This window comes from Athene cunicularia (genome assembly GCF_003259725.1).
Source record: "Athene cunicularia isolate RWA chromosome 14 unlocalized genomic scaffold, athCun1 chr14_part1, whole genome shotgun sequence".
NCBI classification, from domain to species: domain Eukaryota; kingdom Metazoa; phylum Chordata; class Aves; order Strigiformes; family Strigidae; genus Athene; species Athene cunicularia.
Window position 1 is genome coordinate 4,958,529 of NW_020799118.1, and position 25,124 is coordinate 4,983,652.

General features: G+C 36.8%; 1 protein-coding gene across 2 annotated transcripts in view; it reads right to left on the bottom strand.

Annotated features, from left to right (window-relative positions):
- The window catches only part of SHISA9 (shisa family member 9), a 189,529-nt gene that overhangs the window by 164,316 nt on the left and 89 nt on the right, over nt 1-25,124 (bottom strand). The window contains exons 2-3 of one of the 2 annotated variants that reach the window (XM_026858955.1): nt 24,441-25,043; nt 17,043-17,170 (exon numbers count right to left, since the gene is read on the bottom strand). In XM_026858955.1, the coding sequence (XP_026714756.1) occupies nt 17,043-17,170; nt 24,441-24,964 (652 nt within the window). In that variant the 5' untranslated portion in view covers nt 24,965-25,043. Of the gene's footprint in view, nt 1-17,042; nt 17,171-24,440; nt 25,091-25,124 lie in introns of those variants that run through there. The other variant, XM_026858954.1, reaches the window with a different exon arrangement.

Here is a 25,124-nt window from a genome sequence, read left to right on the forward strand (position 1 = left end):
AGATGGAGGTTGGCCAATGTGAGCATATCGCCGTGGATCGCAGTTTTGTCCATTTGCTTTTACCTTTTTTTCTCCCACAGTGAGGGAACTTAGATACCACTGAGATTGCTTTAGCCCGAAGCATGCTGTAAAAACAGCAAGAGAAAAGAGAAAGCAAAGGCACACCACCTTATCCTACAGCCCAGTTACTCTGGCAGTCTGTCACAGAATTAGCTCCCTCAAATAACAATTCCACCCAAAATTCAGTCAATCAATAAAGCTAACATGCTTCGATTTAAAAGACCTTTATTTTTCTTCCATAAGACCAAGTGCGTACATAAATTAAATATTTGCTGGTAAGCACCCTCACCTCTGTTTTTAGCAAGTTTTGCTTAAGAGAACAGGTTACTGACACTCTTAAGAAACTGGCAAACTTGTTTCTTTCCAGATTATTTAATGCTCAAAGGATCAGGAATCTAGTGACAGATAGTTTAGGCTGCAAATTTACAAACTGGCCACTGTTATACTCACTGTGATTGTATTTAAACTGGGGATCCAGATGTGACAAGCTTCACGTTCTATTTAATCACCATCCAGTCCCTTAGGGCTTTTTTGGTTTTCCATAACAGTATGTTTTTCTAAATGCCTACATCCACTTCAATAGAAGCAGGTTTTTTGTACACTCAGATTTTATATCTGATTTTTGAACTGCCATTGCTAACTAAGCTAATTTCTTTAGTGAATTGCATAAAAACTAATAAATTAGCTTGGGTAGTCTTTTTACATTTTTAACAATATTTTAATACTCTTATTGAAACATTATAGCTATTATAAAACTTAGGGTTCTCCCATTCTCCCCCCAAAATGAACTCCTGATTAGTACCAATTTTTAATTTTTTTTTTTTTAAGTGTTGATTTTAATAATTGTGTTAACCTGGAGTTGCAAGGAAAAATGGAAAGTGTTCGCCAGTCAGCAACTGTGATCCTGGCAGAGTGCCAGGATGTTTGTGACCTCTAGAAATCCTTAAGGTTTTGATCAGCATTTCCTTATCTCCAATACTCTGTTGTTTCTGTTTTAAATTACATCCTAGCATACCCAGTGCAGGTAATAATGTTAATGTAAGTGATACAAGAGATTGCTACAAGCATCCTTGGATTATGAGATGAGACTATCTTGATTATGTAAACAATGATAGTGTTTATTGTATTATATTTCTGAAATTATTATAGCATTATGCTGATACAAATTACACTGTCAAATCTCAAGTGTATTTATTTAAAACATAGTGGATGGAATTCAAAGACTGTCAAAGACAATGAAAGACAATACCTGATTTTCCCCAGTTTTGTATCAGGATCAGTATGCTATTGTAACTTCTGCATTATCTTGCACTAATTCCCAAGGTCTGAAGAAACAAATTTCTTGGCTTTTCTGTGCCTGTAGTTAATTGTTACCATAATTATAAAGCATTGTAAGTAATGGGTGAAAAATCACACTGCCACTACTAAAATACATTTGTTTGCTCCAGAATGTGCAGTGAGTTAGTTCAGGGAATCTTGTAACAGTAACTACAGGCAATATTAGAAAATGCATCTCTCAGAAGGCACTTTTTGTTTATATATTCAGATAAACGTGTATTAGTAACAAACAGGTTCTTCCCCCGCTAATACTTAAAGGTGAGGCAATAGCAAAATAAGGATTGCTTACGCAGCTGAGGAAAAAAAATGCGTTATGTTACTTTCCATTTACCCTTTTGATTCAGTGTCAATGGTGCACTGAGAATATAATGTGCTATACATGTTACATATTACATAGCACATGTGGGGGATATTTATTAAGGTATGTTGCTATGTATATTGTGCCCACTTAACACATACTTTGTACATAAGTGGCCTCCAGTCCGGAATTTGATGAGGACAGAAGAGGAATATCATATTCTATTGTAGAACATACACAGAGTTGCAGTATCCTGAAGTTATAAGAATGTTAAAGCATGTAAGAAAACACAATTATTTGTTTTAAAATCCCACATTTGTTATTCTAAGCTGAGTAGCACAACTTCAAGCTTTTAAAAATTCCTGACACTTTTTCAGCTAGAGTTGGTGTAGAAACAGAGACAAACATATGCTGTCTTTTCCCATATCACCTTTATGGATCCTTATGGCGCAATGACATTTTAACAGTGTTATTTTCCTCCATGCATTTATAAGTGTTTTCATTGATTTTTTTTTTCTTTAATTAATGAGGACCTTTAAACAGATACGTTTCTTTCTGCAAGTTACAGAGCATGACATAAATTTACATATTGGTGATCACTTCCAGAAACCGATGTCAGGTATTAGCTATTTCATCTCTTCTGGCAGTGTTTTTCTAGAATGCTTGCCTTGTCACTAACTGTGGCATATCTTCATTACAACTGTCAGGCACAGAAAAGCAGAATCACAAACATGAAGGCAAGAAAAGCTTTGATGAGTGAGAAAGAGATCAAGTGAGAGAGAGTTAAAGATTGAGCTGAAACAATGGTATGATCTACTAGATACTCATCGGGGTACAGAGAATGAGACTTTGCTCAGCCTGCTTCGGTTACAGCTGGGTAAATAATTAAGTTATTATGACTACTGTTGTAAAAAGAGTTTGCTTTTCAGGGTCATTTTTGCTTACTTTCTTTCTGGTATTATTTATCTGTGGTTTAGAAAGAAAAATATAGCATGTTTATGATCCAAACATCTACCAAAGAAATTGATACAGTGCCAAATGGTCAGTCCAGGTACATTTGCCCTTGGGGTTAATGACTGTTCTGCAGACGCAGCTCTCTGTTCTGGAAGTTCAGTGAGCTATGTAGACAGCTCCAGGTGTTACACATTACCTAGTTCTGAAATCTTCAATACTTTTCGAAAAAATAATCTGGAGCATTTTAAATTGAACCCTCTCTCTCTCTGTGCTTCTGACATCTTCCTTGTGAAGTGAGGCTCTTCATTGTCATCTTCCTTTGACAGCTTCTCTCATCCCATACATTCAGTACATCTGCTCTGAGCAAGTTACCTTTTCATCTGGCATTTCTTTATGGTAAGGCTATGCTGATCCTCATCTGTGAATTGGATCTGCCAGGCTTGCTGTTATTGTATACTGTAGTTTGCCAAACCTAGCTTGCTCTGACTGGTAATGATAGCAGTGGATGCAACTTCAGACAGCTGTGGCAGCAGCAATTGATGCTATCCAGTTGTAGGTATCTAACCATAAATATGATAATGCTGTATTGCTGGACCACAGTCAGCTCTGCACTGGCTTCTGCAACACCTTTCTACAATATGAAGCATAAAAATAAGCTGATGCTCAGGGGCACTCAGCTTGCATTCACTCAGACAGAAAAAAACCTCAGGTTTGCTTTATATGGACATAGCTCCAGCCGTAAGGCCTCACCATTTTTTATATGGAGGGGGTGTCAGGAACTGTTTGAACACAAGAGGAAGCATGTTACAGTTTTAGACCTCTGTATGATGTAAAAAAGCACTCCGTGTCTTAATCGGAGTAAAGCTGGTGAGAATGACAGAGGTAGGAGCTGTCACTGATATCAAATCCATAAGAGAGAGCAAGCAGTCTGCATACCAATTGCAATTATCTCACACAGGTCAAATCTAGCAAAATTCATGGCTGCAAGTTACTATGAGAATATTTCAAAAGGATCCTTCAGATAAGTGTTGATCATGACACACTGCCTGCCAGGATTCAGTCATGCTGATGTTGGTGATTCAGTCATTGATGATGTTGGATTATGACATGCATATGTTCTACCTTTAATTTACTGGGTTGATAATTAAGATTAAATTATTCCTGTTCTGTTAATTTCTTCAAAGCTGAACAGAGTTCTCATTAACTATATGAGAAACGCATTCTTAAAGTTACTATCTCATGCTCACCAACTTCCAGGGTGCACTGATCTCAAAGTCTAAGTTGCATGTATATGGGGAAAGTAAATCCACTTCTACATGCACAGGTTTCACACAGGGAAATACGCACTTAGGAGTTCTCCCTTTGTAATCTGCTAGTTAGGCTCAAATTGCTTAACACCAGTGACTTTCCATCCTTGAAGCTGTGCAATATCTTCTTTCCCAAGAGTGTTGCAAGTCATAAAGGAGGATTAATGCTGCTTTTGAACTGCATTAACTATTGTGTGGATTTTCTACTTGGAAGCTTCTAGCATACACTTAATATCATGTAAAGTAGAAATAAGAATAATTAGAAAGTAATAAATCATCTGCCAAGTTTTGAGCTTGTATTTTCCTCTATGATCTGATCTTCTGACATATCCCAACTCTTTTCAGACTTTTCTATATAATTAATTTAGACACTACAAACCAGGCATCATCCTGATGGATAACTTCTTTGATCCATGGGGAAGGGGATGTGCCATAGATTATTCTACCCTTCTTTTCTTGTTTTCCTGGCATTCCCAACCTTTGATGACTAGATCTCACTACTTGATGATTACAGACTCTCAGAGAAACATCTCAATACTTATTTGATTTATGGATCCAAATTTCGTGCTAACAATTCCCCATAGCATTTTATTGCACTCAGTAAATAACTCTAGATTTATTGTTCTTAAAAGAGAACACGGCCAATGTAATATTTTTTGTCTAGCTAGCTAGCACTCCCTCTAGTAACTTTTAACCCATTTGCTCCTTCTGATGTTATTAGACCTCAAGGATGGAATGTTTCTACAGCTGTTAGGAAAACAAATGGCTGAAGGGAGACAGAAGGCTGAAGTACAAACTCTCTAGCTGTTTGCTTGGTTTGTTCTGTTTGCTTATCAGTCAGTATATGTATACCAGAATGGATAACTCTGGAAAAAAAACAGAAAATATTATTCTTTGTCCAGACAAAATCAAGAAATGCAAGAGGAACCCGTGGTACTGCATATGGGTTATTGAGATACAGAGGAGTTGGAATGGAGAGGCACAATCCTGCCTCTTCCTGCTGAACAAACATGAGAGGTGATAAAGAGGAAAGGCCAGTGGACAATTTGTGTAAAACACAAATTTACAGAGACCAGATTCTCATGGACCACTTGTCTTCCTTTTTAAAAATGTTTGGGTGATTTTGATGCTTACAAAATCTGAAAATCTTTTCCTATGCACAGAACAGATAGGTGATTCACACTTTGCAGCATAACTCTAGCTCTGTGTCTCTGGTTTCAGAGACATCTTCATCTGTGCCTCTATATCTCTAGAAATGGTGTCACCTAGGAAATAAGGTGCTGCTTGCAAATAAATATTTCAAACCAGATTTTCACAAGTAAATGTTAATGGCACTAAAATGCTAGATTATGACAATGCAAGATCATCACATTACAGAGTGTGTCATTTGTATGTGCTTGAAAAGAATCCTGCAGCACTGTTTTTTTTTTCTCTATTGTATTTTGCTTACTCTGAGAGGAAGTAAGAATAATCGATTTGCATATAGTTATTTAGAGCTCTCTATAAGAGGTGTGGGGTCACAGTCAGAAAAAGAATTAGTGAGTTGGTTAATTCTTAGGTGGGTGCATTAAATTATTAATATAATGAACAAGTTAAGAGAAAGAGCTATCTCAATATAAATTTTACTTTATACACTTATCCTCTATAATGCGTCTGCTAAAATGTGGACATCTTCAAAGAAGCATAAATTATTATACTTTTAATATTTTTCAAGATTCAGAAGTTTCTGGTAATCATTACTGCTTTTGCTACAAACATTTTTATCCAGGCTTAGTCCCTGGCCTCTCTATCATCACAGTCATACATTGCATGATTAAGGAATAGTGTACTGGGAATCCAAGGTAAAATTTCAGTTTACTGACTTTGATGCAAGAACTTGCAGACACAAAGTAAACCCCAGACACATAGTAAAGAATAAGAAGATGGCTGTTTTATTTTCCTCATTATAACTCTTAAAGAGATCCTTATTCTAGTTAAATGTCTATGCAAAAACCTTCTGCAAATGCCTTATCACACAGAGTGCAAGCTTTTTTTCTGATTTTCTATGGTTTCTTGAAGACCTTTGCTGGGTACAGTTATTTCCAAGAGAAACTATTCCTCTTCACAGACATCTTTTCTTAAGTGGAGGTACTAAAGCAAGGAGGAAAAGCAAGAACCAAAGAAAAACTGAAGTGTTAAAATAATGGGAAAGAAGTAATCAATCACAGATGTAAATGATTTTGCTTTAAAAAATCCCTATAAGAGTTCATTTAACTAAGTAAACCATTTAATGGCAATTTAACTACAGAGCTATGATAGAAACTTGAAACTGTTCTAAACAAAATGGTAGTCACGTTTCTTTTTGACAAAGGATAAGGAAAGTTTCCTCACAGTACTGCTGGCTGTTCAGAAATTAACTTGCAATTTTAACAAGAATCTGGATTATTATAGGAGAAAGGTAATTCTCCAACCTTCCAGCTCTGGAAAAATGATAAGTAGTTTAATCCATTATTATAAATGCAAAATATATTCTTTAAACAAGAGTTAGTCATTTGATGAGGTAGAGCAAAGCTTTTAGGAAAAAATCACATTCCTGATTCTTAGCCCAGCCCCCAGCAGGAATTGCTGGGAGTGTGTTGCACAGCAATTCTTTCAGGCCCTCGGATGTATAAAAGAAAGGTCAAAAATATATAAATCACCATCAGCTTCCTTAGTTTAACTCCTGGATGAGAATGATGCTGAAAGGACTAATTTTCCTTTTTGGAAGCTGTTTATGAAATACTGTCAGTAGGCCTCATTCTTTTTAACACATGAATGCTCAAGCATTCATCTATTAATTTGCTTCCGAATGACAGAAGCAGATTGTTTTACATAGGCCAAACCCAACTGGCCAGACGAGCAGACCAGTTAGTCTGTTCTTGGCCAACTACCCCCTTGCAAACGTGCTGACTTGGATCCCTCTGTACTTGGAAGAGCCTCAGTGAAACAAATCTCCACTGTGCTCAGTTCTCTATTCACGTAAGGTTCCAGAGACATTTTAGACCGTTTATATAAGTGAAAGCTGCCACCTGCAATTCTATTTTGTGCCAGGGTTTAGCAGTTGAGAATTCAGTATCCACACAAGCTCTCCAAGAGGCCTGTTCTGCATACTGGGGGTATTCTATTTTCCTGGCTTCTCAAAACATGACTCAGGAAGATTTCATTTGGTAAATTATTTGGTAGCTTTCACTGTACTTCCCCTGACTAACTTTTATTACTCTTAGTAATGAACATGAATTTTTCCTTCTCCAACACTGAATTCTATAAGCTATGTCATGTTATTTGTGAAGCCATAAAATAAACTTCCTTCATATCCCTCTATCTCTCTCCTTATTCAAGATTAATAACAAAAACATAATTCCCCTCAATAAGATCTATATGAAGTCCTAAGTGAGTTGTAGTGCCTTTTGGTAAAATCCTTGAGCCATTAAAGACAGTGAATCCTTTACTATGACTTTTGACCCATCACAATTTCATTTAATTGGCTTAAACTAGCCATTACTGTAAGCACTGTCAAAATCCTCACAGACTGTGCCTACCCCCACCTCTGAATACCATCCACTACCATTTTGTAATTTATGGCTGAAAGTAGTTAATCTTCAGTGCCCTGCTGATAAGATGAAATGCTAGTAGACATTTGCCATATTTTTCTATGTTGTGGTGTTCTTTCATACGTTGTCCAGAATGGCTGACCACAGACTTTCTAAAACAAAAACTAGCATCATCAAACAGTATTTGTAGTCACGGAGAATCAGCTTGTTACAGGCAGCAGAAGAGCCAGCAATAGGAAGCACAGTGTTTAGTATGCATGCAGAGTATGTTAAGAGAAAACAATAAAGCACTTCAAAAGTGATAAGGAATGATCAGATTAGCTCTGGAAGAGCAACTGCCTACATGGGAAAGGTTGGGGTTTTTTGTCCTGGCTAGTGCTGTAGGATGTAAAAAGCAAACTAACACACTGAGAACACACTTCCCAGGGTAAAAAACAGATCTGTGTTTTGAGACATTTTATTGTGGACGCTTCCAGCTAAACAAATTGTTATCTCAGTGTCCAGATTTTGTCATGCACATTCTCTTTTGTATATGGTATGTATGTGTATAAATAATATTTATCCAATGTGCATTTCCTTTAATTGGTAAGGAGTGGATGGCAAAAGACAATTGGATTATTTTACAAATTCAGTATAGTTATAGCCTTACGCTTGGGTGCATAGACATTTTTCTTAAATGTATGAGTTAGAAGAACCCTTAATGCAGGATTCTTAAAAGCTACTTAAATGTGGTAACTAAAAATTAAAGATTAAATTTATCAATATACCTAAGAAAACATTAAAATCCACATTGTAATCATCTGGGAATGATTATCAATATAGTTTTGTATCACAGTTCCAGAGATTTTTTTTTAAACTATTTTTTCTATTACAAAAATCAACAACAATGTTATTTCATAAATATTAAACACACTCATTTCCCTTCTTAACTTTATCTTATGATAATAAAACTGGAGTCAGAGGCACTGTGTACATTTCAAGGAAAGCTGTGATGTAAAGCAGAGAACATAGAACAAAGGTATGGAAAATAATTTATGATTGAAACTGTAGATTGAAATTCACAAAAGTATCTCTCACTGAACAGCATATCACAACTGCCTCATGATATTGGGATGTGTATTTATAAACTTCTTACTGTATGCAGCCAACCTCTTCTACTTTATTTTGTAACTACTTCTGCTTAGCAAAGTTGGTATGACTGATTAAAACATGAAGAGGGAAGTAATTTTACAAAATGTCAAATTTCTGCTAGGAGCATTTTAACATCTAAAATATAGTATCAAAGATTCACACAGCCAAACTGATGGAAGATGATGTTTAGCTGTGGATATATCAGTTTGCAATAGTGAATGCTCGCGCCTGAATGCATGAACAGAAACTGATGTATTAATGAATTATTGTTTTTATCATTTGTGTTACAAATCTATGATTTTTGAGACAAAATAGGAGGGTGGGAGTTCATGGATTTAGAGAGGTGATTAAGCTGTAAGTCAACAGTTAAAAACGATATTGTTTTGGCATGGAAAAGGCGAGTGTAGTTTGTCTGTGTGATGGTGTTGGCAAACCAACAGTGAAAGCAAAAGGTACTTTTTGTTCGTCTTTCAATGAGGTGACTCATGCCATATTAAAAAAAAAAAAAAAAAAAAAAAAAAAAAAGAGTATCTCAGTCTCTATCCTCTTCATTTTAAGGAGCTAAAATCTGGGAGAATATAATCATAAAAAGGTTGTGGTTTTGGGAGGTTTTTTTTCAAAACATGATTCCTATTAGTTTGGCATGGTTTCCTATACCAGTTTTTGACATGTAGAATCCCAGTGACATGAAAGATTGCAACAGGCGTGAAGCATTGATGATTGATCTTACTGACAGTTGTGGTTAACAGTGGGAATATTTTGCAATATAAGTTATTCAACACTGAGAATACTATTATTCAGTGCATCTGTCCAAAAACAAAATAAAATTTTAGATATTAAATTGAGTTCCTCAATTCCTCATTTTATTAATGAGGAATAGCAGCACCTCATTAATAAAATTTAATTGGTAAAACTGAGATTGCAAAGTGCCAAAGCAACAGAGGATGCTGCTTCTTCTAAGCATTGCCTTTATTTTCAGGGGAGTATTTGATATCAGTATCTGATAACAAACACCTGTGGAACTAAACACTATTAAATAATTGTGCTGAGAGTACAGAAGTAAAAGTGGAATCACAAGGAAAACATATAACTATTTTTCCAAAGCCAAACCACATTTAGATATTGAACTTTTCATCTTATAGATGGTGAATACATCCCTGTGCTATTGGGCAATATTTCAGAGTACTTTGATCTGCACCACAATGACAGCAAAATGAGTCTCATCCTTTATATCTGCTTTTTAAGTCTGCTGTTGTGTGACTCAAAGCTGCCTAGTCTAATACAGCAGTGCTGTCTTCTGTCATGACAATCATTTTTATTTTATTGAATAAACATGCAGCATTTTAAACTGCATTCCAAACCGTAAAACTATATTCCAAATAATTTTTATTACCAGAATATTAATTATTGCTGCTAAAGGATAATGTCAGTGTTTAACTCTATTCCTCTAAAATACATTTTACATTGATAAATATTTTTTAAAGATATGTCAAATTTATCTGAATTAAAAGCTGAGAAAGTAAATGATAGGATGCAAGGCAGTAATCTAATCTAATTGGTCTTATTGTACAATAAATGAAGAAAGAGCGAAAACTTCATTGTTCAGTCCTAATGGAAATGGTTATATGGAGCAGACCTTATGAAGACCAATGCAGTATGGTTCAAAACATATTCCACTGACTACAACTGCAGGTAGGATGCATAAGATTGTCATAGCGTTTCCAATAAAACCACATCCAACAAGAAGTAGTTTAGAATAAAGAGGAGACCCATTGAACATACATAATGTTGTTAACTTGAGTTTTACTTGATTATAGACCCAGGATGCAATCCCTCAGCCCTTGTTTGTGCAAAATTTTGTGCTTACTATCTGCGTTAGCTTTTTTTATTATTATTTGTCAGATTAAGCCAACAGAATGATTCCAAAGGCATGGAATTAATTGTATGGTAGGAGCATTGCTAGAGTTCTGACATGTTACACTTGGTGAAGACTGGTGTAGTTATAAATAAAAAGCTATTGGGTATGATATATATTAACATTTTTGAAATCATCTTGTTTTCTAAAAAAAATTGCTTGATGAAATGTACAACAATCAATGACAACTTAGATATTTCATTTGGTTTACTTTTTGTCTTTCCTAAACAAACTCAGAAGCTCTCATTCTCAGGTTATAATTAACTTCCTTGAAAATATTCATTGGTGTTTCAAGAAGTTTCATGGCATCTTCTCATAAATCAGCATCATGCATCTGAATTAAAATCTGAATGTAAATTAGAAACATTTTTCATATTAATGATTGTGAGGCTAAACACACATTCAGAACTGATTAAACATTACTGTCTTGCATTTCTCTTGCAACACAGCCACTGTATCTTCAGACTTGAAGTTTATATGGGAAATTTTGTTTCCAGCATGGAAGTTTTGGAGCTCTGGAATGCATTGCTACAGCTGTAATTATATTAACAAAAATTCTGTCACCAATTTGCTAATGCTTTGAAGTTCTACTGGTAGCATAATTTAAGTTGAAGTCACTATCTAGAAACTGAAGTGGTTTCTAAAGTGGTCTCAAGATAGCTGTAACAAAGCAGCTCCCAGCTTTTAACCTCAAAAAATTGTATTTTAGAAATACAGTATTTCTTTTGACATAGCTGGTGATGGTACTTTTACTTGGGCTTTTTCTTGGATAATTAGTTTTGTAAAGTGTACAATTTAAATGTGGAATTTGTCCTCCTTGTTGTATATTACAATCAAATGTAATAAGTAGCCCTCCAGCAGGGTTAACTTAAGTATACTACCTTTTAGCTCAGGAATTTAACCTAAATTATCAGATTTTGTGGAATAGTGTTCAGGTGCTTCCTGGACAGATCATAGAAACTCCAGTAAAATGAGCTTTTGCGTAGTGGAAGTGAAGACTAAGGCTTTAAATGTAAACAGATTCCCAATATGTACTAACTACAGTTCCTTCCCTCTGTCATAGCACTACAGTTTCTTGTGAGCTATTTCCTCCAATTAGTCTAGCCATTTTATTCTCCCTCATTCTTCACTGTCTGGGAGCACTCCATCAGCAGTACTTCTTCACTTCTTATGTTACTGTTCTATCTTTTTCTTGGCTGAAAACTTAACTAATCTTGTCCACCTTTTCACTCATAAAACATGGCTGGAACCCTGGCCACCTAAGTGAGGAGGAAAATAGCCAATTAAAGTTTATGAAGAACATAGTCTAATTCCTCTGGGCTAGACCTATGCATATAGCCACATCTGGAAAAAAAAGCATTTTACTGTAATCACACAACCTAGATACCAATGAGGCCAAACATATAGTTATTTGCTCAGTCCTTCAGATTTTGCAGCCCCCTGTCTGAGCACGGTTTTTGGTAGAGTTTCAAGGTCCCTGTCACCAGAAGCATATTGTTACAGTAATACCTGCACATTCTCAATAACTACTTCTTCAATATTATGCAATTCATTGTCCAACAGTTACTGTGTAGGTAAATTAGCTATCATGTTTTATATACTCCAGGAGCTCTGCATTTCAAAGAATAGTACTTCTCTTTACTACAGTTTCTGAATATTCCTGTCTGCTTATTTCCAATGAGCAACAGTAGGAATTTTATTTAGGCAATGTGATACAATTAATGATCTGATATAAACATGTTTATATATGTTAAACATAAAAATAATTAGTTTGCAAAGACCACTGTATTCAACAACAACAAAAAGCATATTCACTGGGGATGAAAGAGACTGCAAAGAAACCTTGCAAATTCTAACTGTATTTTCACAGTGTCAGACTAGTGAGTTTCTCTCACTGGAAAAGAGAGGCTGAGCTTCTATTTACAGAAATGGGGGAAAGCACAGGAATACACAATACAGATCTCTTATTCTAATATCTGACAACTTCAAAAAACACCCCCCTATTTAAATGCTTACTGTCTCAACACAGAAACAAAGAAATAGCAAAAGTTAACTTGTCATATGGCACCAGTTAGAAAAATGTCTTAGCTTTGTTTTCAACATTAGAATTTGTAGTCAGTAAGTATCCAGGACAACTGACAATCAAATGCAGCAACAAACACATTATTCCCTTGCATATATTTAAGAAGAGAAAAATAATTTCAATCATATGTGCTTCAAACCCTTGGCCAGTGTTAAAATGGCCATTTGATACAGTGCAACACTTTCTTCTTTGAGTGGTGTGTTTACAATTCACTTCTTTTTTTTAAATGGTAAATTCAAAATGAAGAAATAATCCATACATGTCAAACTAACTAAAAGCTAGCATTTTTCATCTTAAAACCTCCATAGTGTAGAATTGGCTTCCCTTTAAAGCCACCTTTATCTTGGGAGTCTGCATAAATGCTTTATATATACTAGTGCAAGGCTAGTTATTCTTGAGGAGAAAGTAGTGGAGCTTTTACTGATCATTAGGAAAAGTGACTGTGGATTGCACTTGTTTCACTGCAATCATAGATTATGAATTAGAAATAATAGCAATAATCATGTTTCAGAAATGAGGATGTAGCTTCAAATCCTTCTAACTGCCGCTGCACCAGTGTTACAATCCCAGCAAGTTAAATAAACTGCTTACTTTTAACATAGTAAGTAGAGAGAAAAAAAAAAAAAATCTTGAATGCTGGTGCTTTCTTAAGATTCTTGAAAGTCAGAGATGAACAAAACAACTCAAACTCTGCGGGAAGATTTGCTTTTTGGTTTACGTTTTTCACATAACTTTTAAATGTCCTTTTTAAAAATTTTATTTTATTTAACATTCCATGTTAGAAAACTTGAATGCTGTGGCTCTTGGTAGGTGTCTGCTGCTTGTTGACAAAGCACCAGTACATTCTAATGTGTGTGAATGAAGAGAAAAAACAGAGAAATAATCTTTGGTAAAGCACAGTACTGGAAGAAAATTATGAGAACTAACAATCACTAAGGACAAAATAGCTTTTACTAAAAAGCATCTAGGTTGTCTGGATTCACATGGCCAAAGAAAAAACATGTGTTTTTCCAGAACATCTAATATGTCTGTTCTTTTCTAAATACTAGAAAAGAAGGGACAAGAAACTGAGTAAACTGCAAGATGCTGAAAAGAGATCTCTACATCGGACTGCTAGTTTTGGCAAATAGCTGTGCTAGCTGCAGGCAACTTAGGAAATCTTTGTCCTCTGGTAACAAACAGTCCAGAAACAAAACCACACTCATTTTCAGTGTCAGAGATCATGCAAAGTTTGTCATTTGACAGAGCTTCCCTTCATAAACCACTTTCAGAACAGGTTGGCAGCATCAGCAAAATGTTTTCAAGAGGTCATAAAGAGCAAATGAGCGTTGAAATTAGAACATTATTAAAAATGTTTGGCCTTCAACAGTTTGCTTTCAGTATTCTGCACGATGCAATGCAGAAGGGGTACCTAAAGTCTAAGAAATTCATCCTGCTCTATTCCTATCGATAGACCAATGTGAAAAGTACATCAGCCTCAATTTTTTTAAGTCTCATGTGGAGATGGCCAGTAGATTGAAAGTGGTAATTTAGAAAACTTTAAAAATACACCTCAAAATGTCTGATGCTATAATTTTGTACCATTTCATTTGCTTTATATAAATAAAGATCTGGAATAGAATTTCTACAAAAGCTGTAATTCACTCTGGTTTATTTGCTTGTAAAAATACCCAAAAAAGCCTGTCACTTTTCCAGCACTAGTAGCAGGCAATGCTGCACTGAGAGAGTTTCTCCAAGTAACATCCACTCTTGTAGTGTTTCAGAACTCCACTATAAAATTTCAAATTGCTGAAATACTGGACTTAGAAAATGTATCTGAAAAACTTTTCTGTACAAAGATTTTTTTTCTCCACCATAAATGCACATGCTCTCAACAGACTTTAACCATTTGTGATGTTCTGGCTAATTCTAGTAGGTCATTTAGTCATGTTTTAGATTAGTTCATGAGGGAATATAATGGCAGCAAATACAGGATAATGACCTACTTTCTATGAAGTATGTCTATGTAATATTGGTTATAGAATGCTTTGAGTAATTTCACCACTTGAAGGTGTGCATTGAATGATACAAATGATTGACTTAATCCATAAATTTGATTAAAGACTGAAAAAGTTACCATTATAGCTGCTTGCTTCTGAGATTTCCATCTGTAGCAGAATGCCTGAGCTGCATGTGAAGCAGTCTTGGGACTGCCTCTATTCATTACCCAATGGATTAAGATAGCTCCAAAGCAGCACTAGTGCTTCTGTGTTGTAGACTGTGGTGGTGCAAGAGCTTTTTTCACTTACAATTCTTCCACTTGTTCCAGAGGGCCAAATTCTGAGACAGAGGTGGTAGGGATGTCTGTGGTCATCGTAAGCCAAGATCCTAAGGTACTATTAAATGTTTGGGTTTTTTCTTTGTTAATGCAGTAGCTGTGTGGCTCTGAGTTGCATTTCTATGCAAGAGTTTATAGAAGCAATGCTTAAATCTGAATTCAAATCCAAGAAACAACGAGTTTAAAGACCTGCTGTGCTATGTCTTATATTGTAGTATACAAAGAGTTTTAATCAAAATATCTCAGTGTGGTGATTATAAAAATCTAGACACAATCAATTAGTAAGAATCTCTTTACTTTCTGGCTCCTTCACTGACTGGGATTCTAAATAAACATTTCATGTATGAGAGAAAATACGGATTTGTACCCTAACTTCATTACCCTTTGGCATCTTTCGTCTTGCAAACATGGTCACAGGAAGGATCAGAGATCAGCAAAGAGCTAATACACAGATCAAAGAGAGATAGAGGCATATTCCCATCCTCCTTAAACCTTCAGAAGTTCACCACCTCAGCTCCAGGGGGCTAGAGCACCTTTGATTGAGAGAGAAGCATGTTCCCCTCCAGAAGTGGTGTGTTTTTATACAATTAGGGATGAAATGCTGCAGTATGTATGTACTTCCCCCTCTGCAGTGTAGAACTGCACAGGCCCAGGTGGAAGTACTTTGCTGGAGAGCAGTGCAGACAGATTAGGTATCACCACTATATGTGGTATCTTTACCAGAGGTCACAGCTTTAATTCTGTCCTATTACTCTGTAACAATGTGCATAAGAAATCACAGTCAGCCTCTACCACAAAACAAGTAGCAGGAGTGCATGCAGCGTATGAGTCTGTGCTCTCTCCCATTGTCTTTACACCCTTCCCACAGAAGAAAGCAGTAAAATCTCAGAATAACTGCACAGTGCTGTCCAAATAAAACCCACTGCAAACTCATAAGCAAATTTTCTGCCTTCTATAATTACAGCAAGATAAAGACTAGTACATATACTTAAGTGTTTCAAAATCCAAATACCAATGCAGTAAAAGTATATTTGCAGTAAAATGCAGATCTACATTGATCTACAGCACAGAGTAAAGCCATCCACTGCCTAACAATCTAAACCTTCCTGAATTATACCCTTTTCTTTAATAAATATATTGAACTTGAATTTGTAAATAAATTTTCCATAATTTGTATGCATGTATATATAATTTTTTTATATGTGTATGTATATATTTAAGATATGGATGAATTAAAAAACCATATCCAAATTAAAATTGCAGTGCAACTGTTCATCATAAAAAATACATAAATATATATCCAAATTAAAATTGCAGTGCAACTGTTCATCACAAAAGGAAAATGTCTCTAAGCATAAGAAAGATCTGTACCATGATCTAATACAATACTGAGAAATAAGTTGCCTAGGACTTCAGAACCACTTGAAATGTCACCACATTTCCTCTGAAATTCCAAGGTGCAGTTTTTTCTTGCCTTCAATAACATAAACACATAATAGCAGTTACAGAATAAAAACATTATTTAAAACTTAATATATCTTCCTCTCACCTTTCTCTTAGAAAAAAGAAAAAAATGAGAAAGTGGAAACCACATACAACTTGATGTTCTCCAGGAAAGTATTTAACTATTTTACTAGTGGAAATGATGTAACAGCCTAATGAAACCGCTTATTGGATGTTACAGCCCTATGAAACATCTTGTTAAATCTTGCTGTAAGCTTAACTATTCATATTTTGGTATAACAAAACATAGATTAAAGCATAGCTTGATGAGCTGAGCAAAAACACCAGGTAGGAGGAGACCGACACACAACCAACATTAGTCAACAAACACCATTAATTAAAAATAAATATAATAACTAATTTTTCTACTGAAAATTGCTTTCTCTTAGTGTTGCACTACTTGCACTAAGGATTCCTAATTATTTCTAATTCTGAAATTAAAAATATTTCTAATTTTCAAGAACCCATGTACTGTTGATCCTCATTTGACATCCAGCAACATTTGTTTCATAATGCTCATTTTAGTGCCAGCATTCCAAATATTGATAAAGTTATAATGCAACTTACGTAAATTATTTGGAGGAGGTCTTGTCTCCATATTTTCATAATGTTGCACATGTACTACAATGTTTAGATCTCTTTCCATATGATCTGTTGTACAGGGACCTTGAGGTCGCATAACATCAGCAAGAGCCCTGAAAACCAAACAAAATCAGAATGAACCTGCAAAATCTGTAAGGCATTACCAATATATTCCAAGGGTTGGTTTTTTTTAGTCTGAGATGCAGTCCATCATACTGTCTGCTTGAGAAACCAGCTCCATTCACAGCAAAATCAGGGAATCAGATTCATTGTGAGACTTCTTCGCACCTAAGGCTCCGTTTAGGTTGTCTTTGACAGTGTGCTAGCAGTAATATGCAGACACACATTACGTTCTTTAGCTGTCTTGGCTTTGTAGGAATGTAATTTAAGCTTGTTGAGACTTGCAGAGTTCTGCCATTACATGTGCTCAGTAACCCTGTCACCTTGGTTAAGCTGTGCACCTCAACATCTAGCCCCTGTCTACAGTTTTCACAAATTAGTTATCTTCACACCTAGGTTACCAGCAGGGCCTGACAAAGTAAATTCTCACACATGCCTTTGCATAGAACACCACACAACACAGTGGCCTTGGCCATTTTCATTCAAAAATTACACCAGAGTTGAAAGGTCACATGATTTTTGTGTAGAAATCCAGTAGGCGTATTACTTTTCATGATCAGGGATTTAAGCTTTTCCCATCCAGAAGGAGAGAACAAAAATGTCCTTTCTAACATCTATGAGTGTTCTAGTCATTAACATGGAGCGAGCACAGGAACAGTCCTTGCTGCTTTGAAGCCAGTTCAGAAACTGGATGAAAGCTTTATGCTAGCAAAGAGGGAGCAAGCAAAAGGACTTCTAACAGTTAGGCCAGGCCCAACCTGGTGCTGGTTGTGGACTTTTTCTGCAGAGCTAGGGGCAGTAACTATATCTGAGAGAGATTCATTCTGCTCTGGTGTATTTTCTAAGGACAAGTTTCACTGCCAAGTGTCCTGCCGAGTACAAGTTCATTTTTAGGCACACAGATAAGCGCACACACCTGTATCAGCCCTGTGGACCCAAGAGTTAGTGACTAAGTTTTAAGCTCTGAAACTCTCAGCATGGCAACATCTAACTGTCGATCTGGGCTATGGAGTTTTACTGCTGGCTTCTGTAGGAACAGGATTAGCCCTTAGGTATATGCCATACAGCTACCTGCTGAACTACTGTGCCATACAAAATAATTGGCCCACCTGCAGAAGCTGTTGCCTTAGGCAAAGGAAAGTTATGGTATGTGTTACCAGTGGCCTCATGGTTCAATGCAAGTCTTTTCTATTCAGGTCAGTGCATCACTGACCATTATTTGCCTCCTTTTTGTTTTACTAGTTTTAATTTTTAAGTACTTTGAGCTCTTTTTTTTAAGGGAATGGATGCATTTGCTGGGCACTGGGCCCAGTTTAGTTTAATTTTCAGCAAAACTACATAGCATTCCAGACACTGCATCAAGAAAGACTAGTTTATAAGTTAATAAATAAATAAAAATAAGCACATTCACTGCTGAAAGCCATGGCAAGCGCCATCTAGCTCCTCCATTGTACTTTTGTAAAATGATGATTTCTTGACTAAGAAGCACTGTACTTTTAAATATTAAAAAGTAGCTTCATTTAAGTTACAGAGAGAGAGGAATCCTGAGCTGTATCTTGCTTTAAGATTGCAGGAACATTGCTTCGGTACACAGCTGAACAATACTGATGTTTCATTGTGTTTATGGCTAGCATTATGTTATTAAAATATTAGTTGCAGTTGTGATCCACATGTTACAGAATACTCTGTTGATCCTGTAAAAGGTCAGAAGACAGTAACCAAATGATTAATGGTATCAGAGCGATGCTCCTATTTGAAGCAATGCTTATACAGCAGAAATAGCAGAGCTGGCCTACATAGCAGAATAATAAAAATTCTATAGAAGAGATCTCACAAAAGTATGTAGAAAATGATGCAAAAGGAAAGCATTATATTGCAAATCATAGTTTAAAATAAGTGGGGACCAAAACCATTAATATCTAGTCAATTATGCAAATATCTCTTGTATAGAAAATTACAGGAAATTATTGACATCACCATTAATTCTAATTCCAGAGGCAGCTGGACACATTTCTAGGAAGGGAAAGAAAGAAAGAAAGAAAAGCAAATGAAAGTTCTTAACTTCAATGTGGAAGTTAAAACTGTGAGAGCTTGTAATACATGGATTAGTGTTTCCCAACTCTGTGAGAGCGGGTTTTCAGAAATGCTTTCCTCATTGCCCTTAATCTGATGGTAAATATTGTTCACTGTGGACTTTAAATAACACCCCATATGATAGCAGATTAACAACTGCCTGTCTGTGAAAATGCCAACTGTTTTCTACCATTTTAGGGTGGCTTTTTTTCAAATGGGTTTTAAGGAATTGGCTGTCCAACTCCCACTATATTAAGAAAAAAGGAACTACTCACCATCAAGTTCTATTTTTAACAACACAGCACCTATGTTTATACCATTAGCCAAAGTTGAACAATCTTCTCAGGGCAAAATAGCACATATAATAAAGAGCTTGTCCTTATCTTCCACTGATGTCAGGGAGAGTTAAAAATGTCTAGCAGCTGGTATAACTGAAGTACAAAGGAAATGCTGTACCTGCATTTTGTTCTTTTAGGGATTTGCCGATTTAATGAAATGGATAAAGGGAGGTTTGTGCCCCAATATGTAACAAAATCCTTGAACAGACATTTGCTTTGAAAAATTCCACATAGACCAACAAACTGTTATAATACCTTCATGCATTTTTCTCACCTGAATATTGTCATATAGATTTTGTTCATTATCTGAAGAAATTGTTAGAGTGCGTCCCACTGAAAAATTACATCTACATAGAGAGTCTTTATCTCACCTTTTCTATACTGAAGGGCTTTCTAAGGAAATGCAAAACACAAGATAACCTTCTATTCAGGTAGTGATATAATTTAGTCTTGTGTATTGATATTGATTGCAGTAACTGAGAAGTGGAGAAATGCTACCTACATAGGAGTTTGCGTCCCAGAACTATCCAAGTATCACAAAACTTCAGCATTTCTCTTGCCATATGATTTTTCTCTTTGGATATGTAATACTGTTTTCAGGTGTTATAAAGCATGTGGAGCCAGGCATTTCCCTTATGGGTACAAGCTTGAAGAAGCTGAAACACAGGTTATTTTATGAGAGGTCACTTGTCGTATTTTGCCTCTAAAACTGGGTCGAAACCCATAAGGGAAATAATTTCACACATAGGATTCAGGATTTTGGCAAGTCGGACTATTTTTGGCCCCAGGTACATGCCTTTTCAATGATCAACAAAAGACTTACTTAACTCATGAGCTCAGCACAGTATGAAGGAAGAAAGAACTCAGATGGTTCACAATATTTGGAAAGCTGCTAACATACTCAGCAGCACTGCTTCAAAAAAACAGGGGCTATAGCATACAAGCATGATTGTAAATATTGTCCTTTCAGTTCTTGGTTTCTTTGCACGTTCTCCACAAGGTTTAGGGAAGAAGACAAAGATGTAGTTTTATTTACAGAAAAGTCTCCTTGATGAAACAGAAGTAAAACACTTGCCTTTTCTACTTATTTTCAAGAGAGGATTCTCCACTTTAACTAGTGGAGCCTGGAAGTCCCATTGATGTAGTCTTAAGCAGCAAGAACATGCTGCCCTCACATGCCTTAACAGAGCTTTTAGATCTGCTTCATGAGGCAGATCAATTCTGTTTCTTTTGAGGCTCAAGACTGCCACATTCATTCCTTTTGCCATATCTGATAACATACACCATCATATTCCCTTATTCTCTTAGAAAGCAGGAGGGTAAAGGAAGAGTTATGCTGTTTGGACACTACTATTACTGCTTAGTTCTTGGACATTGTAGCTGAAGGGAATATTTATCTCCTTTTAATGTCAAGTAACAAATTTAAAAATGAGAAGAATTATATAAACAAAACTTTATCATATGATGTCTAAAATGAAATATGCCATGTAGTGTTAATACTGTACTCCCCTCTTCATTTTCATCTTTCAGATTTACAGTTCCATGCCAACAGTAAGAGTGTTTTACTGAAAAGCACTGATCTAACAAGAAAGAAAATGTCACCAATGCCACACTTGGCCTTTTCTCTCAAAACAAAAGGAAGTAACAAGCTCTCTAAAAAAGGACAAATTTTGATTGTTTTTTTTCCTAAAAAAAACTTGCCCAATAGAGATTTTTTTCCTATATATTGTTCTCACTAAATAAATACATTTCCCTGCTGCTTTTTCATTATCAAATATTTCAGGAAAATTCAGTGAAATTAATCGAGTGTTCTTGGTTTGTGTTGGTATAGCAGTAAACAAAATGTAATGAAAGGTGACTGACTGTACAGAAACTATGCTCACCAAGCCTCTGAAGTTTCTTCTATTAACATTACCACACTTAAGACACACCAGTGTCTTACTTCAACAGCAGATACACTGACTGCAAGATGAAATAATGCAAGGAATTAGTGTGGCACAGTTTTCTCCCTATTTATAAGTCAGTGTTCTTATTCCCATGTGTCAGGTCTCTGTTCATATTTTAAAATATTTTTAGTAAATCAAAAATGGAAATACGTAATTTACACCAGTTGTATTCTGGCCACCACCTTTTTAAAAAAATCAGCCCTCATAAAAAAAGATCGGTTTACATTATGCATTGTCTTTTTTGTTAAGCAGTACCATCCCTTCCATAGGTGATTTTGTTAATAGGAATGAAGAGGATTCAAGTGCTTCATGTAGCCACTGGCTAGGGAAGGGAAAGAAGCCAATCTTAGCTAAGGAAATAGATGACAAATCAGCCTCCGTGTGTTTCTTGCTGCCAGCCAAAATGGAGTAACACTTAGTACTTTTTGTTTGGCCTACCTAACACTCAATGCATTATACTTTTGCTTATTAATACGGTTCAGCACAGAAAAAAAACATAAGAAGTGTTCTTTTTGAGTTTGTTTTCATGATATTGTACTGATGAGTGTTATAAAAGAAGGTGAATATGAATATAGGCTACATATTATTTTTAATTGTTGGTACTATTAACTGTTTAAACAGATAAATTATTTCTTAAGCACTGCAGCCTTTTTTTCAGAACATTACTAGTGTAAAATGAGCTAGGATGGAGTATTTCAGCTAAACACACATTTGAGGACAAAGAGGTTACTTCAATTCTTCACTCAATGAACAGATTTTTAGATTGCCAAAGGGATTTAAAAATCTAATTCCTTTTCAAATTAATTTTAAAATTAATTTAAATCAAAGTAATAGGAGTGTGAGAACTTTTTTTTTAAAAAAAAAAAGCTATAGTGCTGCTTTTTCAGAACATGACTAGCTATTATGTGTACTGAGTGGGTGACTGTTTTTCCATGTGATCATGACTTTCCAAGTTTCTATATAATCCTGTCTTGAACATTTTCATGGCAAGACAAGTACAAGATCTCAGACACTGTTAAGTAATTGGGGTAACAGACGACCTTTTCTAAGAACCACTTCAAAACCCTAATCTTTATGCATACATGACTGAAGGATTTCTGAATGATTTTCCAATCCCCTATAATTCTATTTCCATAAACTAAAACAGAATATCCTTTCTGAATACTTCACACCTGTACTTTAGGCAGCAAATATTTCTACTAGTAGAAATAGGACCTATTTAAGCCATATATAGGCAGGGATGGCTACAACTTCACTCTGTCGTGGGTTTTGTAACTGCTACGAGCCTTGCCTTTTTGCCTGCATGAAGACACTACAGAAAGAGGATGAAGCAAGGGAGAGCTTTTTCCAAACAAGTACTGTAGTTTAAGAGTAAGATTTTAAAAATAAATTGTGACCCATATATTCCTTTTCTCAATTTAGTAGGTGAGAATATTCAAAATGTCTAAAAGATTATTATACCTTGCTCCACAAAAAAAAATATCTTTCAGAAGTATCACAGTGTTAAGTTGACCAAAATTTCTGCAGCGTGCTTTGATCCTCTGTAGTAAAAGCGTATCCATATCAGCCAGTTTATAAATAGCAAATAATTGCTAGTGAACTGGTGATGCACTTGCAGGAGTATTTTTGTGGCTTTCTCTGTTCATTTCAGGATAAGCTGTGAATCAAAAAGTCATGCAGAAAGTTCAGTAAAATATAAGGCTCCAGGTGTTGAGTTGATCTGTTGGACTGTCTTTCAAATGATGACTCTTCATCTAAGCTTTAAAGATTGTGAACTACACCATTGCCAGTCAGGGCAAAAGGAAGCTTTCTGACACGCTGCACGTCCAGTAGGAGGTATCCTTTTAATTGCATTTCATCACTGACGTTGCCCAATATGCTGGAATCTATTTAGACTCTTTAATGGAGCTGTTTGCCTTTTTTAATGCCTTTCCCCCATCTGCTTTACTTTCATGTGCCTGGGATTAGCATAAAGAATCAGACAGACTGCAAACTTGACAAATGTGTTATGCCTTGATTTTGAACTGCTGTGACAATCTGGGTTTGGAATATGTTGTTAAAGCCATTGGGCTCTGTCCTGAGTTGCCCACCTGCCTATCCACCACTAGGCAGCCAGTATCTGGAGTAGACAGTACACAGCATGCCTGACTCGAGGTGGGGGAGGTTCTCTTCGATATAACTCAGCCATTACACTGTGGATACAGAGTATAACACACACATACGGATGAGACAATACTTTCATATGCCATTTTTTACCTCTCACAGTAAGAGAAAATAATGCTAAAGACATTTTACAATAGCTTTTCCTTTTTGTGTCTCCCTCTTCCCTTCCACCCTGGCTCATTTTCACAGCTCAGACATTTTACAAATAGCTCACACACTTGCAAGGGTTGGGGGAGTAGGGAAGGTCCTGCCAAAACAATTTTGCAGCTGGAGAGGGAGGGTGAGATGACATTTGTTTACATCCTTCTGTTGAGAAGTAAAAACATTTTCCAAGCTTTGAAACAGTTGGAAGAGGGAACCCATCAGGCTTTCTATAATTCAGTGTTGCTGGTTTCAGGATTTTTTTTGTTTTCCTATTCATGCACAGTATATCCGGGAACACTTGCTGGATCTTGTTGGGGAGAGGGTCAGACACTGCAGATAAAAATGGACTACTGTCTGTGCAGATTCCACAATTATTTCTAGTCTTCCTCAGTATGCATGTACTTTGATAACCTGGGCTTGGGGAACCACAGGACCTCTGCTCACCAAAGTTGGTCTCTCTCAGTCGCCTTGCAGGGGAATGCAGACTGCCTGGCAGGAGTTGTTTGTTTAGCAGGAACACATGGGCTCCTCTCTCCTCTTCAGGGGCAGGGGAGGAGGTAGGGGGGAAGGGGACCCTGCTGCCTGGCACTCAGCCTTACCTGGACATGTGCTCCCGCTGGGGTCTGTGCGCCTTCTCCAGCCCTAGTTTGGTGAAGATCCCCACCAGCACCATGACTGCCACAACCCCACATATGATGTAGACAATGAGGTTGGTTTTATCCCTGGTAGGGTCATGCAGAGGGTCGTCTATGCGGGAAGGAGGCTTCCCAGTGTTCATCCACAACGGTGTCTCATAGTTTGTGCAGGTGCTTTGATCCAGCCTTGTCTTCTTGAACTTGCAGCAAAACCTGAAGCCACAAGTGCCGCAGCAGAAGATGAACTCCCCAGAGCTGCAGTTAAAGGGGGGGTCCCACTGCCCCATCACGTCAAAGTAGCCCCTGCAGAAGTCCGGGGTGGGAGGTGGCTCGGAGGGATCTAGCTGTTCCCCAAGGCTGGAGTGGTTTCCTCCTGAGAGCACCACGAAGCTCCCCAGCTGCTGGCCAGCTTTCTCCTGAGCCCGACACACCAGCGTGAGAAGGTCCGCCACCAAGTAGCCGAAGAGCAGCCGAATAAAGCCTTCCATTCTGCCTGCCAGCCCCGGCTCAGCGCTGCTGCTGCCGCCGCCGCCGCTCTTGCTGCTGGATGCTGCGCTGCGCCAGGAGCTGAACATAAAGGGGCTCCGTCAGGGGCCGGGCGTCCGCTCAGCCCGCGCTCGCCTTCAGCACCACGGACAGCCCCCCGCC